The sequence below is a fragment of the Diorhabda sublineata genome, chromosome 8 (genome assembly GCF_026230105.1).
Source record: "Diorhabda sublineata isolate icDioSubl1.1 chromosome 8, icDioSubl1.1, whole genome shotgun sequence".
Lineage (NCBI taxonomy): Eukaryota > Metazoa > Arthropoda > Insecta > Coleoptera > Chrysomelidae > Diorhabda > Diorhabda sublineata.
This window is the reverse complement of record NC_079481.1, coordinates 22,200,834-22,218,197: the sequence shown is the minus strand read 5'-3', so window position 1 is coordinate 22,218,197 and position 17,364 is coordinate 22,200,834. Positions and strand designations below refer to the sequence as shown.

At 32.2% G+C, this 17,364-nt stretch overlaps 2 protein-coding genes across 2 annotated transcripts; one reads left to right on the top strand and one right to left on the bottom strand.

The window, feature by feature from the left end:
- Window positions 1–8,589: 8,589 nt before the first annotated feature.
- On the top strand, window positions 8,590–12,390 carry LOC130448279 (craniofacial development protein 2-like). Its single transcript, XM_056785565.1, has 2 exons — window positions 8,590–9,994; window positions 12,386–12,390. The coding sequence occupies exons 1-2, from the start codon at window positions 8,590–8,592 to the stop codon at window positions 12,388–12,390; spliced, it is 1,410 nt and encodes a 469-aa protein (XP_056641543.1).
- On the bottom strand, window positions 12,047–15,524 carry LOC130447254 (putative ankyrin repeat protein RF_0381). The gene is made up of 2 exons (XM_056783965.1): window positions 15,302–15,524; window positions 12,047–14,841 (listed from the first exon to the last, which is right to left on the bottom strand). Exons 1-2 carry the CDS (start codon window positions 15,358–15,360, stop codon window positions 13,113–13,115), a joined length of 1,788 nt encoding a protein of 595 aa, XP_056639943.1. The 5' UTR covers window positions 15,361–15,524; the 3' UTR covers window positions 12,047–13,112.
- Between the last annotated feature and the right edge of the window lie 1,840 nt (window positions 15,525–17,364).

Genomic DNA, 17,364 nt, shown 5'->3' with positions numbered 1-17,364 from the left:
AAAAGTAAATGATAAATAAATTAGAATATATAAAGAGAGCTATTTTACGTAATAACTGAATCTTACTCTTTTTGTTGATATTTAAAGATTTAACAACTTTTTTGTAAAGGGTAAAAGCCTAATTTGATTGGGCTATAAAATCACTCTACAATACGACTCTATACAATTTTGAGATTCAAATGTAGATAAGTTAGTGGTTCTTGAATTTTTCTCAAAAAATCGGTATAGCTGTAATGTTGGAAAATGCGGAGAACTGTCCTAGAAAATGTACCTACATAAATTTCTTATAAATACATTTTGAAAGTAAAATAATTGTTTATTAGAAATATTTTTAAATGCACACAAGTTTTGCTCTCGTAAATTATCACAGACATATTAAACATAAATCACATTAATTCGCCTACATATTACGTCAAGTGATTGAGTAATTCTCATTTCTATATAATATTCTTTACAAAGGCACTAGAGCTTAGGTAGCTTTTTAAGTTACCCTGAATTGTTTTAAAATATCACATTATACTTTTTTAGTAGTAAAATAATGTAATGAGGTTCTTATAAGTTAATTTTTTGATATATTTTTCGTTTCATCTGATTCACATAAAATAATTACCAATTGTCCTTTATAAGCACTCTTCCACGAGAAAAAGAACGATCTACTTTCTTACAATCCAAATTGGTGACATCACAAATTACAGCTTCCATCTTGTTGATATAGACAAGAAAAATGCTGTGGTCGGCGCTTAATAGGTCATAAGTATTTACGTAAATGGGGTTGTTAGTCAAAACGGTTTGAAAGAGTGTAAATTTTGGGCATTTAAAAGGATCTATACATCGAAAAGTGATAAAAATAAGGCACAAAAAACATATTTAATAATACAAGGGTAACCGCGAAAGAGATAACGTCAGAATTAAACATAAACAGTAAAAGAGTTTAAACATTATATCTACATATTTTTCTATTTTTTTAGGACTGAATCTCATTATTTAAATAAATGTTTAATGACAACGTTTTTATGTTTTATATCCACATAGTCAATAGTTAATATAAATTATTAGCTTAGGTTAGTTATATAACTAACCTAACCTAATAATAATATGTATATAACTAACCTAACCTAACAATAATAATTTATGCGTCAAACATAAAGTTCAATGCAACTGAAAATGCCACAACAATTCGTCATGTAAAAATAAATAGGCTGATATGCAGCGAAGATTGATTTTAGTAATATACAGGGTGCGGCAGCATAACTTCCTTTTTTAAAAAGTTCGCCATTTAGTCGGTAGATGTCGTAACGGAGTGCTAGTGGTCTCGTTCGAGAGGGGGGACTATAAAGTTTTGTCCCGGCACAGTTCAGTCGCCATCATGCGTTGGAACAGTGAGGAGCGTGCGTTTGCCGTTGAGGTTTACTTTTCGAGCGGATGTTCTGTGATCGCAACCCAGCGCGCCTTTCGGAATCGCTTTAATTTAGCCCCCTTGGCCCCTGTCCCGGACCGGAAATCAATTGTTACGTGGGTCACTACGTTCAGACAAACTGCAAGTGTGACAAGACGAAGAACTGGAGTCCCTCGGCCCATTAGATCACCGGAGAACATTGAGTTAGTTAGAACTTTCTGAACGTGACTTCAATTCTCGGAGGAACGCGTGTGAGGTTTTTCTGGAAGTCGTTCCTGAGGACGCTATTGTTTTTTTTAGTGATGAAGCCCATTTTCATTTGTGTGGATCCGTAAACAAACAAAACATGCGCTACTGGGCTGATACCAATCCTCGACAATTGCATCAACGGCCTTTGCATTCACCTAAAGTCACAGTGTGGTGTGCAATTTACTCACGTGGAATTATTGGTCCCTGGTTCTTTGAGGAAAATGAAGTCACAGTGACAGTGAATTCGCACCGGTATGTAAACATGTTACAGGAATTTTTTTTCCCACGGCTAGATGAGTTGGACTTAGGGGACACTTGGTTCCAACAAGACGGAGCAACGGCACACACTTCAAGAACATCGATGGCTGTTTTGAGGGAACACTTCCCAGAGCGCCTTATCTCAATTAGGGGCGATTTGGAGTGGCCAGCCCGCTCTCCCGATTTGACCCCTTGTGATTATTTCCTATGGGGTTTTTTGAAATCCCGTGTGTATGTGAACCGTCCAAGGACCCTACAAGATTTGAAGACGAACATCCAGGAAGAAATTGCCAACATAACGCCTGCTATGCTGGCAAGAGTCATGACAAACGCCAGAAATCGGTTTACTCAGTGTATGGAGAATGGGGGACGTCACCTAACTGATTTGATCTTCAAAACTCAGTAAAACAAAACTTTATGTATGTGCCTATATTATAAAAAACGAATAAAAATTTTCTGATTCATACAATAAGTTTTATTAACTTTTGAAAAAAGGAAGTTATGCTGCCGCACCCTGTACTATTTTACATTAAAACGATTGTTAATAATTTTCCAGGGTAACATATATACACATATAACCTTGCTAGTAACATTTTTTCAATGTAATTGAATGTAATAAACTAAATTTAAAAAACCTAAGACATGCTCAAGATGTGATACCTTGTTTCTAGAAAAATATTGTAGCAGCGAAGAGCTTAGAGTATATTTTAAAAAAGAGTTAGATGAGCACCCCACTGTAGCAGATTTGGCATATGAAGCAAGTGCAGTTGATAAGAAAAAGTTTTTTAAACAATCCTTCCCTCTAACATGTGTATTTGGCTTACAGCAGGTTTTACAAACTTCTTACTTATCAACAAATAAGACGTTCTATTTGTGTCAGCTTGCGACATACAATTTAACAGTAGATAAATGATTTTCAGGAGAGTCCACATATTTTATGTGGCCAAAATGAACTGCGGGAAGAGGTGCCAAAGAAATAGCGTTTGGCATTATTGCGTTCCAGCAGAAGTTGAGCAAATTGTGCTTTATTCGGACACAAGTGAAGTCCAGAACAAAAATTCCTTTATTTGAGGAATATTTTATTATGTTATTAATCTACACCAAACATTAGATATCATAGACCATAAATTTTTAGTTCCTGGACATACTCATCCTGAGTGTGAAATGGTCCATGCTCTGATAGAAAGAACAAAAAAACGTCCATTGATATTCATCTGCCCAGAGACTGGTATCAACTACTTAGATCAACGAGCGAAAAAGGAAGAACCGGACCCTTACAGGTTAAAAAGACTTTGAACTCAGAAGCGTTTCTTGGCTAAGGAACACGAAATATTCAGTAGTGGTTAGATTCAAAAATATTTTTAAGTGATGAAGAGGAATTTAAAGAAGTAATGTTTTATATGAAGTTCAGAAACCTATAAGCATAAAACAAAGAAAATTTAGTAGGAATTGTAGATTTACTTGACAGAGAGGTCCAGGATTATTACTGAAATCTACCAACAAAAAAATAATTTTAACATGTATTTTTTAAACATAACTACCAAATGAAATAATAGAAAAAATATCATATGTAGACTTGTCAATTTTTAAGAACATTTATATAATAGTTAAAAGTCATATTAAAACACTTACACCCTTTCTACCGCTTCTCTCTTAAATACATTGTTGGATATAAGGGAAGTAAGTCATGAAAATTATGGTAAATACTAATTATTTTTTTAAAAGTTTAATAGGGTACTTGCATGATTTGAGAAAAAATTATTTATATTCAACTTTTATTATATATTTTTATAATTTTTCTTATCAATATTTATAAAGAAAAATATTATTGAAAATTCAAAGATTTTGTAGGTAGTTTAAACATTTTAGTAAGATCGTGTGACGTCATAAATACTGAACATATAATACGACAGTTATTGTCTCGGTTATTCTAAAATAGGCGTTATTATTAAACTTTGATTAATCTGAAAAATTATATATAAATCGTGTTTTGTGTCAGGATGTGAAAATACCACACTGAAACTCCTGATAAAGTGTTTTTATGATGCCAAGAAATTCGAATATACTACAACAAAAATGGATTGAAAGTGTTTGTCGTTTTGACGATCCTGCAAGAGGTTATTAATTTTGTTGCCAGGATCATTTTAATATAATTAAGATTCAAATTTAATTTATTCTAATATTTTATAGCAATGAAGTTTATTAAGCTTTTAATTTTCAACGTGATCATGTAATAATGTAAGAACTTAACCTATAAAAGGTTTATTCACTTTATTCATATATGTAAGTAGAAATATGTTTTATTTATACGTAACTAATAAATAAACACTGTATTATAATAATCCTCGTGATCATCAAGTAGACATTGTTCAATGTTTTTATTAATCTGGGAGAACTCGCTAGGTGAGATTTTGTCTCATCTTTTCACTTTTTTTGGCGTCAAATGACTGCTTAGCAAGGGGGGAATATGATCGTTTTTCATTAATTCTTACAGTTTTTTCTTATATGGAATGTTTTTTCAAAAATAAACGTTGTGGATACGTATTTTCTGCATTATTGCTTTTATTTTTACTACAGAGATGTATTCCTGCTTATGGAAAGCCCTGCTTGAACATACATTGGATATTCCTGACGAAAAATGTCTTCCTACTACGAAAAGTCCTAACGCGAGGTTCTCACGAGGCGATTTCAATTGAACGATTTTTGTTGGCCGACAAAAATCGCAAGCGATTTGCGTTTACACGGTTGAAATATCGATCGGACCGAATTGGTAGTTTTTTCAAAATGGCTCCGAATAAAGTAGTGCAAAGGTGTGTACGGTAAATTAAAAATATTTTATTTGAGGAAATAAAAATAATATTGAGAAAAGAGATATTTAGAAAAAAAAAAGAAAATGTTGGGTGAGGAGTTGGATATCTAGGAGAGACCGACTAGGAGCATCACAGTTGCTTTTAAAAGAGCTAGCGATCGAAGATAAAGCTTTAAAACTTTAAAACCAAGTTGAGATCCTTTTTGTACATAGTTCGTACAGTTTTTATTTTGTTTTTTACATCGTCAATACTTAACCCTTCGCACTCCATATCGACAATTATTGCTTGAATTACAATATCTCTGGCATCTTTGTTCTTGTAAATAACAAGGGTTTGATTCCAAAGGCATTCGTGCTACTGATAAAGATTTAGAAACTTGAAGGTTGAAGTATCACTCCATTTAAACCCCTTTTTAGACGAAAACATTTTGCTCATGCACTAGGTACCTATCACACACAAAAAAATACAAACAAAGATTAATCGCTTTCGAGTCGGTCTGGCTCGTTTTCACGTTCAACAAGATTCAACTCGCTCAAAAATTAAGCCGACTTGAAAGCAAAAGTTGACAGCCGGGCAACTTTTTATCGGTCAACAAAAGTTGATCAACTTTTATTGAAACAGTGTTCTCATAAAGCGAATATTGTTCTATTCGGAAGCGATTTTTAGTTGACCGATAAAAATCGCCTCGTGAGAACCGCGCTTAACGTTCCATATTTTTTGTTGGTGATGAAGCGTTCGGCCTACACGAACACCTTCTCCGACCGTTCGGTGGACATCAATTGACAATTCCAAAAAGTTTAACTACCGGCTCTTAAGAGCTTGAAGGTATATAGAATGTTCATTCGGAATTCTGACAAATAAATGGAGGATTTCCCATAGAACTATAAATTATAAAGTCAGAGTTTACCAACTATATCTTTAAGGATTGTGTTGTTTTGCACAATTTAGTTGTCGAAAGAGATGGCTATAACGCAGAAGGTACTTTGTTTATGACAGGACTTGAAAATATGCCTACAATTCATTGCGTACGTGGGGGAATTTCAGCAATTAATGTCCAAAAAATGATGATGGATTATTGTATTACAGCTACCAACTCAAGAAATAAAAAAAATTAAAAAAGGGTTTTAAATATATTTGAATATTTAAACAATTTATATATTTCGATTAAAAAATTTAGTTAGTTATCACATTCTTTTTATAGACAAACATCACAAAATGGAATAAAATGTTCGAATTCATTAATTTACAGTAAAATTATTTAAATAAGGCACCGGGAGAAAAATTCTCACTAGTGAGTTCGTGTGACGGCAATTCTAACGAGTTCTCCCGGGTTAAATCTATGACGTTACAACTAAAAATCAATGAGAATCGTTTTCTTATGTAGTTAAAAATTTGAAATTTTTGCGATTTTCAATCAAACATTTAGAAATTATTTTTTCACCTTTTATTAAATATTTTACTTTCTGTCATTATTTCATATCAAGAACTTATAGAATGAATAAAAAAATAAATACTTTTTAAAAAATGCAAGTACCCTGTTTTGCTTTCAAAGGAATATATTTATTCATACTTATATAAAATCAACTGTGATGATGGTAAATTTGGATTGTAAACATCCTTATGTGTAATATCGACTTATTACAGAATGGTCATATTTTCCACAAAGACGTAGCTAATGAAAATTAATTATTTCTCAATCACTCCTGAACTGATTATTACAGTTTATTAATAGGGTAGTGAGAGAAGATATTCTGAAGGGTTGTTCGTAAAAAAGTATACATATTATGACATTTTCATCATGATATTTATTATTTTTTTCACATCTTAGTTGCAGTTGCATCAATATCGAAGTTTGAGTTCTGCAGTAGTTGAAGCAGTGTCATGATAAAAACCCACAAGAAAAAGCTACGCAATTTGATCAACAACTTGGTAAAAGTGAAAGTGACTTTTGTGCTAGTAAAGGCCGGCTTCAAAATTAAAATTGTTTTCAAAACGATAACTGATGAAAGTGCAATGAGTGCACACAATGGAGTGAAAATCTACCTGAATTAACCAAGGGGTATAAAGCAGAAGATATATTCAATGCTGACGAGACTGGTCTTTATTACCAGTGCTTACCTGACAAAACCTTAACCTTTCAAGGGGATTCTTGCCATGGTAGGAAAGACAGTAAGCTTGGAGTTACTATGCTGCTAGAAGCAAATCAAACGGCAAGTGTGAAATTTAAGCCCTCAATGATTGACAAAGTAAAAAACCCAAGATGTTTCAAAGGGGTTCGAAGTTTTCCTAAGGACTATACTGCAAACAAAAAATCTCGGATGAAATCTGAAACTTTTGGTCAATGGTTAGCTGATCTGGACAAAGAAATGAGAAACAAGAAAAGTCTAACGTAATCGACAATCGATAACATAGAAATTGCAATTTCTATCTCCAAATACCACATCGAAGAAACAACAGTTGGATAAATAATGAAAAAATTTAAAGCTGTTTACAGAAAGGGTGTTGAGCCCCGGTTCCTTGGTGCTATTGAAGACAATAACCCAACAAAAATCAATGTCCTTCACATCATATGAATGGCTTCAAAGGCTTGGAACAATGTGGCTGAAAAGATAATTGAGAACTGTTTAAAAAAAGCGGGTTTAAACAGCAAAATCAAAATTATGAAGAGGACTGTCCTAACATCATTGAAACACCAGATGCAATTGAAACTCCTGATGGATGGAACGAACTTACAAAGACACTGAACGTTGACGGACTTTCATTTGATGAAGAACTGGCTGTATGCGGTTTTCTTAGCGATGTAGACATTGTCGCGTTTCGGAAAGGACAGAAGAGGATGATGACGAGGAAGAAGATAGCAATGTAGAGGATGTACCGGAGCAAAATCCCACCCTCCGTAATACCCGATGTGCCATAACCACATTGACGAAATTTCTACAAAAAAAAAACAGTAATGAGTGATCATGTAATCCAATGAATAAATGTCTTGGATGATGTATTCGACAAAGCGGCATTTACTGGCAGTAAGCAGACAACAATTTTGGATTTTTTTAGTTGTTTGCATTTACGCCGTATTTTCTTCCATAATTAGCATTCAAATAAAAACATGAAGATTGTTGTGAACTTATACAATATATCGAAGTCGGTCGAAAAACACCTCAAAATTTTTAAATTCCCCGTAAACTTCGATATACCGAAGTTGAACTGTATTATGATATTTTCCTCATCATATTCTATTTTTTTTATATCTTAGTTGCAGTTCCATCTCTTATGTTCACAACCATATGAATAAATATGATACCCCATTCTCTTATCTATCTTGTTTTCCTTTTGGTTCAACAGCCTTCTTATTTCTTTGTGCGTAATAGTCTCCAGCGGGATTGTATTCTTAATGTTTTTTAAGTCTAGTCCGGTTAATATCTCTTCAATATTTAGAGTTGATATACTGCGTTTTAATTCCTCAAACTTAGAAGCTTCTCATATTTTATTCAACTTATAAAGTGAGGTTGACATGACACACTATTAATTATTATGTTTTTTACTACAAATGGTGCATTTCCCTTAATGTTCACAACATCTAAAATACTCATTTGAGCGTTCTCAAGGCAACTACGATCCTTATGGTTCCGTTTGAGAGGATTAACGAAATAACCTCATAAATCCTAAAGCCTTTGATTCATTTTTCTGTTTTACCATTTGTTATTATTTAGTCCAACTCCGCCTGGTGTGTTTCGGTGTGGTGGATTGAGTAGCCCGCTGGACACAACTGCCGGTCCCAAGCCCGGGTAAAGGAGGAGGGTCAAGTCGATAGGCCAGCCCCCTATCACTTGGAAAAAACTTCTTTTGGCTAAAAATCCGAAAACTAGGCCTCGGAATATGGATGATCAAAATGGAAAACGACAATGGCAACGAAAACGGACTATGATTTGTGGAACATGGAATATACAGGGAATTAGAACGAAGGTAGATGACATTTTACAAGAAATTAAAAAACATAAACTGGACTTTATTGCTCTCTCTGAAACAAAGAAAAAAGGACAAGGTACACAAACACTCGGGGAATATATCCACATATACAGCGGCGTTAACAAAGAAGAACATGCAAAAAGGGGTATATCGCTCCTTATACATGAGAAGTATAAGAAGAACGTCTCCAGCTGGGAAGCAATAAGCGATAGAACAATAAAAGTTAATGTCAATTTAAAAGGCTGCAAAATAACAATAATTGCTACTTATGGACCTAATGAAGACGCACGGGTAGATGAAAAAGAAAAGTATTATGAAACGCTAAATGAGCTAATATCTCAGACAGGTAACGATCGAGAAATCATAATACTGGGAGACCTAAATGCTAGAACTGGCAAAGAAACGAAGCATGAGATAATAGGGCCCTACGGTGAAAATACCAGGAATGATAATGGCTCCAGGTTGATAGATGTCTGTCAACATAACTCACTAAGAATAATGAATGGGTATTTTAAACATAAGGAAATACACACATATACATGGACGCAAATAACTAGAAATCTAAGATCAATAATCGACTATCTTATAATGAAACAAAAAACGAAGATAAAAGTGCACAATGTCAGAGTATATCGATCCGCAGAATGTGGAAGTGACCATCATCTGATAAAAGCTAAGTTAATAATGCCAATAATCAAAGACAACAAACAAAAGAATCAACTGCAAAACAGTAAAGATTTAACAGATATAGATATACCAAACTATAATATAGAAAGCCTTATGAACGAGAGCACAAAATTATTATACCAACAAAGACTGGACCAAAACCTCCTACAGGAGTACGAACAAGAACCAACAGACAATCTTACCAAAGTAGTAATTGACAGCATACACAAAGCAGCCAAAGAAGCCTTAGGATATAAAGAAATGAAAAAGAGAACACGAAATTATTGGTGGACTGAACAACTACAAAATTTAAAAGAACAAAAACAACGATTGTATCATACCTGGCTAAGCACTAAAAAAGCAGAACATAAGGAACAATATAGTGAAGCTGTATCAAAATTTAAAACCGCTGCGATAGAGGCCAAAAACCTCAGCTGGGAAAATAAATGCAAGGAATTGGATACCTATTTAGGAGGACGCCAATCCAGGGAATCGTGGAGATTTATAGATAATGTTAGATCTGGCAGAAAAGAAAATATCCCAATAGGCACCATATCACCAAATAAATGGCAAGACTATTACCGCTCATTACTCAGAGAACAGAGATCTGAATATAGTAACATGCCGGCTGAAGACATACGGATTACAGGTGAACCAATGAAAATCAACGTAGAAAAAACAAAGAAAGCTATAACACTACTTAAAAATGGGCGCGCTCCTGGTCCAGAGGGAATACCTGCAGAATTAATAAAAGCAGGAACAAATAGGCTGTTTAATATCCTAACAGAAATTATCAATAGACATCTAAATGGAGAACCAATACCGCAAACGTGGAAAGAAGGATGGATCACGTCCATATACAAGAAAGGAAATAAGGAAGACTGCAATAATTATAGGGGCATTACAGTGACTAGTACGCTCAGTAGGTTATACGGAAAAATAATAAAGGAGATCATTTGTGAAGAATATCACCCATACGAATCCGAGGAACAAAACGGCTTCAGAGCAGGTCGATCGACGATAGATAGTATTTTCTGTCTATCACAAATAATCGAAAAGAGAACCGTAAGATCACAAGAAGTGCACCTACTATTGGTAGACTTGAAGAAAGCGTATGACACAGTACCTGTCTCAAAATTATGGGAGGTTCTGGAAAGAACGAGCATAAATACCACTCTAATAAAGGCTATAAAAGAACTATACAGAGACACAACAGCAAAAATAAAAATAGGTAACAAGGTGACAGACGGCTTCAAAACAACCAAAGGCTTGCGACAAGGGTGTTGTTTATCCCCAACTCTGTTCAACATATACATAGATGAAGCCCTAAGAGTTTGGAAAAAAAAATGTAAAGGAATGGGACTAACTATTGGGGAGAGCACCTTGTATACACTGCACTATGCCGATGACCAGGTAGTGGTAGCACAGGAAAAAGAAGATCTGGAGTACATGTCTAGAAAACTTATAGAAGAATACCAAAAGTGGGGTCTACAGGTTAGCACGGAGAAGACACAATACATATGTATAGGATCAGAAGATTCACCTGGGAATTTAGATCTAGAGGGAAAAATAATTAAAAACTGTAAGGAATGCATATACCTAGGTGTAAAACTAACAACAACAGGACGAAACGAGGAAACAATTAGGGACAGAATAACCAAAGGAAGAAAAGTAATAAGAGCCCTGAACTCAGTGCTGTGGCAAAAGAATATTAGACCAGAAACAAAAAAGAGAATATACAACGCCATTTTACAACCAATAATTACATATAGCTCCGAGGTTTGGCAACTTACAGAAAAGCAAAAAAATAACTTAAATGCAGTGGTAATGGATTTCTGGAGGAGAGCAGCAAGAATATCTAGAACGGAACATATAAGAAACGAGGAAATAAGAAGACAATTGAAAGTAGAAAGAACTTTAGTAGAAGATATAGAAAAGAAACAGTTGATTTGGTACGGACACGTTAAGAGAATGGGAAGAGAACGACTACCAAGAATAATATTAGAATGGACCCCCAAAGAAAAAAGAAAGAGGGGAAGACCACCTAGAACATGGCTACAAGGAATCACTAGAGCAATGTCCGAAAGGAACCTAGCAGTCGACGACTGGCAAGATAGACAGGCCTGGAGATTAGGAACCCAAAGGCGTATAACGCTATAAAAGGGGATATATATATATATATTATTTAGTCCGATGCTCGAAACGCTTCCTAATCCCTTCCACTTAGGTTTACGATTATAACGATCTGGACTGGAAATACCATGTTTGTGAACGTGATTATCATGAGTGTTTAGTGGAAAACACCAAAAGTGAGGTAATATTGTGTAATTTGTGACGCAAGAAGTCTGATAGATATGGTTAGGAAGACCATTCTAGTCTTTGGATCTAACACCCATATTATTCAATATTTCTATGGATTAAATCATAAGAAAAATAACAATTAAAACTCGAAACATCCTTAGTTATAGATCACCACAAATAGCAGCAAACGCAGATAACCATATACAATATAATACTTTCTATAATCTAAAATACTCAATATTTTTCCCTATAAACTGAAGCAGATAGTTGTGCATTTCAAACTAATGTTCCTCATTGAACATGTCATTAGGTAATAACATGAACTTTCATTACACTAAATTCACAACTTTCTGCACTAATTAATTAATTCATTAGGTGTAACATTAAGTATTTCATCAGAAAAAATTAAAATATAATTTATTACAATTTTAGAATCAAGATTTGGTAAAATACCATTTTTTATAATATATACATTATTTAACATTTGAACGTTATTATTGAGCAATATATTCAACTATATATGCCAAGGACATCCAAAATAATTATTTTCCAAAATTATTATTAAATATTTGTTGAAAAAATTTTGTTGTTAGATTACCATTTTTTTATAAAATACACATTCTTTAACAATTGAACGTTATTATTGAGCAATATATTAAACTATCTATGCCAAGGACATTCAATATATTTTTTTTTCAAAATCATTGTCAAATAATTGTTGTAAAATTTTTGTTCTTAGATTAATTTCAAAATTTCTAAATGTTGTTACACTGAATTCACAACTTCATGCACTTATTAATTAGTTCATTAAACGTAATATTAAATATGTAATAAGTAAAAATTGAAATCAAATTAGTTACAATTTTAGAAGCAAGATTTGGTAAAATAACATTTTTGTAAATTATTTAACATTTAAACATAATAAACTATCTAGTATTACCAACGTTCAAAATAATTTTTTTTTAAATCATTATCAGATATTTGTTTAAAATTTTTTCTTAAATCAATTACTTTATGCACTAATTAATTAGTTCATTAAGTGCAACATTAAGTATTTCATCAGAAAAAATTGTAATCTAATTTATTACAATTTTAGAATCAAGATATGGTAAAATACAATTTTTGATATTATACAAAGTACTTAACGTTATTACTGAGCAATATATTCAACTATCTATGTTACGGATATTCGGTTTAAAGTTTTTTAAATCATTATGAAAAATGCAAAATCTTTGTTCTTATATCAATAGGTAACTTTAGTTTCAACTTTTGTAGAATTTATTACATTAAATCCACAACTTGATGCACTAATTAATTAGTTCATTAGGTGTAATATCAAGTATTTCATAGAAAAAATGAAAATCTAATTTATTAAAATTTAAGAATCAAGATTTGGTAAAATACCACTTTTTTAAATTATATAAATTATTTAACATTTAAACATTGTAATTGAGCAATATATTCAATTATTTATCTAACGGACGTTCCGTATAAAATTTTTTTAAATCATTATCAGATAAATGTTCCAAAATTTTTGTTCTAAGAACAATTGGTAACTTTGGTTTCAACTGTTGTAGAATTTCATCAGCTTTCATTAACATTCGCTTCCTGTAATTCCCCTGTAACATTTTCATAGATATAATAATTCCATAAATTGGATATTTATTTTTGTATTGTAATTCTTCTAATTCCAAAACGATATTTTCATTGCAAAAATAAGCAGCTAATTTATTTTTTTCCGATTCTCTTAAGAATTTGTAATATGAAACAGTGCTATCAGCAATCATATGATATTTCATCTCTTCCAATTCAGATTTACAACTATCCCAAAACTTGGAATTTTCCAAGCTACCAAGTGAATTAGGTTTTATTTTATTAATATCTTTGTATAAACTGTACTTTATCAAATTTTTTATGATTGTTTTATCCCTTAATTTAAGAGCCAAGTCTATAACATTAGAACCGTCTTCATTTCGTGTTTCCAAGTCTGCTCCGACATTAATTAACAACTTCATTATAGGTATATTAGCAAGTGAAGTGGCAACATGTAGAGGGCTATTCTTAAACTTGTCTGTTATATGAAAATCGGCTCCACTATCCAACAGAAGTTTTACTATCTTTTGGTGGCAATAACTAGCATAAAATAATGGAGTCCAACTGTTAATATTAACTGCATTTACATCTGCTCCTTTACTCAAGAGAATTTCTGCCACATCTTCATTACCACTTTCAGCAGCTATGTGCAAGGAAGTGTTAATATTATCATCAACATCATTTACATTTGCTCCTACTTCTAGTAATAATTCAACAATGGATACATATCCACACTGTGCTGCAATTAAAAGAGGTGACCAATTATCTTCATTTTTCGGTTGTATAGCTGCACCTTTCTTTATTAACAATCTTGCGATATCTTCATTATCGTTTCTAACAGCTAAGTGCAAAGGTGTATCTTTGAAACCATTTGCTATTGAACAATCTGCTCCTTGATCTAATAAGAATTTAACAATTCTTCTTTGTGATTTGTTAACTGCAACACACAACGGGGTATATTTTAAAGCATTTAACATGTTGATATCAGCTCCATTTTCCAACAAGATTTTTATAACATTTATGTGTCCATATTCGGCAGCTAAATGCATAGGACTGTTGAAACTGGATTTCAATTCAAAATCTGCTCCATATTTCATGAGTAATTTTACTATGTCACTATGACCATTTTCTGAAGCAAAATGCATAGGGGTTTTGCCTTTTTTAGTTTTGGCCTCAATAATAGCCCCTCTTCTCAAAAATACATGAACAATGGAGCTGTTACCATATTGAGCTGCATAATGTAGAGGAGTGTATTCTTCTGAAGTTCTAGTTTGAATATCAGCTCCTTTTGATAACAAAAACATAACTGCAGAGTGGTGACCATGTTTAGTAGCATAGTGTAAAGGAGTTTTTCTTTCTAACGATTTGGCTTCAATATCTGCTCCTTCTTCCAACAGTAACATTAAAATAGACATTTGACCATATTTGGCTGCTGCATGTAGAAGTGTCCATTTCTTCTCCAAATATTTCTTATTAACATAAATTCCTCTTTTCAATGCTAATTCCACTTCCGTTATATTTCCATCTTCCACAGCAGTCATCAGTTCATGACTTCTAGTCATGACACTTTTTCGAAACATTGATTTAAGATATTTGTCACACCTAAAAGTAAATAAACAATATTACTAGATAATTACCTATAAATTGGATATTCTATAATTCTAAATTGCAAATATATAACTTTCTTCAATTCCTTATATCTTTTGATATATTAATGTATCTATATGTTCTTGATTTTAGGTCTCTTCTATCAAAAAAAAAGTTGAAACAGAAGAGACGTCAAATCAAGAACATTTAGATGCATTAATATATAAATATCTATAAATCTATAAAAAGTTAATAAATCGAAAATAATATTTATTCTCAATAGAACAGTAATGTCTTTTAGTAAGAAAGAAATGAAGTGTTGTATTTGTTAAGCCAAAGAATTAGATTCGTATTCAGTTATTTTACGGGAATGTAAATTAACACAAAATAATTGAATTTGAAATATTTGAATATGGGAGAAAAGTAAATAAATATCAGTTTAATGAAGCGATTGCTAACTTAAAAGAAAACTTACTCAGTTAAAAAAGATACACGCCATTTATTTCTAATTGTTGATATTTTATATATTGCCATTCCTATTAAACATAGTTATTATTTATTCACTTCTCCTTTTTCGTTTTATGGTCTCTTGCTCACAACGCTTTCATCTCTCTAATGGTCGATGTTGCGATAAATTTAGATTTAAAAATAAGAAAATGAAATAATATGTATGCACAAGTTGAAAGTAATATTTCCCTAAATTGTTTAATTTGACAATATTCATATTATGGGAACTGATTATGAGGCATTTTGATAACATAACTGATAAACTCAGTTCAAAAGATAGAAGAAGAAGCACAAGGAAAATCAACAAAATTAAGAAGCGAAATGATATTGTTAAGTAAATAGAACAATTGGAATACCGAACGACTTTTCGAAAACTATGATGATTGGGTTAAACCGATCATAATTTGAATGTTTGGAAACTAAGTTATGGTTATTCGGAAACTGATCGACTTGATCGGGTCGAAGACATATGATAGGATCATTTCTACCCTGGTAGACTAGTGGGTAAATGCGATCAACTGATGAGTTATTGTTTTTGTCTATGGTTTTTTGAACTTTAAAAATTATCCTATTTCCTTGTAATGGATGCCTACTATTCTCACGAGCAGCGTATTTGATAGGTTCCTGAGAATTAGTACTACTACTACTATTAGTTTTAAACATTAGTGCAAAATCCACGCGTGTGGGTAGTTGCTCAATAACAATTATTAGGTAAATATCGAAAATCTACTCTATACAACTAAATAACTATTATGGAAAAATTAACGCCCAAAATTGTAATAAAAATCTTGTAGTTCTTGTAGATCATGAATCAAATTTGCAATTTTAATCGAAAATTGAACGTGCAATCAGCTGATAGGTGATCTACCTGAACCCGGGTTATAGTTAGTTTCCGAAAAGTACTCGTGTCTAATTTCATTTTGTCTCTGAGCTTTGAAAGCGCGTGGACGAAATGCGCATCCATTTTTTAATAAAATTAACGAATGACTACAAAAACAGTGTCGAAGGGGCAGCGGTTCGTTATAGTTTAAGCAGAGTAAAAAAATATTTTTTATCGTGTAGTTTTCTCGTTGTTCAAAATGTGCCGTAACTTAATGTCCAGAACGAAAAATCTCCTATATCTGTATCTCGAAAAGATAAAATGAAACAGAGGTTATGCTCCCACAATATTTGATTTCAGATTACTTATATGCTAAGAGTAGGTTAAAATAATATTCTAAAGATGAAAAAACCTTAGGAAGTTAGTAGAACTTAGAGCAAAATGGTCACAATATCATGAAATTGTCATCATATTGTCCCGATCTTAATCACTTTAAAACTATTTGCGACTTTCTTAAGCAAAATGTTGAAAATAAAAACACGATGTTGAGACTGTTAGATGTTGAGAATATTTGTAAAGAATTTTTTGACAATTTTTCACTATCACCTAAAATTCTTATGATAGTATTAATTTGGTGAGGAATATTTTAGTGGAGCTTCTTTTATCTAGTCAATTCATTACCTTGATGTGATATAATGACTTTTGATTGGTTTCCATATCTTACATCATTTTTAGTAACAAACGTTTTCACTATGTACATTTTATAAAATTATAAATTATAAGTATGTTTAAATCAATATCTTAATTACAGACGAAATATTTTAATATCCATATACGAGTACTTTAAGAGGGAAACTAGACTAATAAATCTCAGCTATTAGTCATTGAGTTTTAAAAATATAATGTATAGCTAGAAAAATAAATTTTTTTTTACGATTTTGTATTGAAATATTTCATCAGAGTGTGGATACGATACTGCAATCGGATTTACTTATTTTGTGGTCTTCATTCTTTGTTTCAATGTGAAATTAGACAAGTTGTACTAATCTATTTTATACAATCATCTATTAAATGGTCTAGTACTTGAACTATAGTAATTAATAAAGAATTCGCACTACAACTTTTATATAATAATTATAACATACAAAAAGAAAGGGATAATAGCATGATTTGAAATAATGTCAAGAAGATTAAGTGCACTTCAAGGAGCT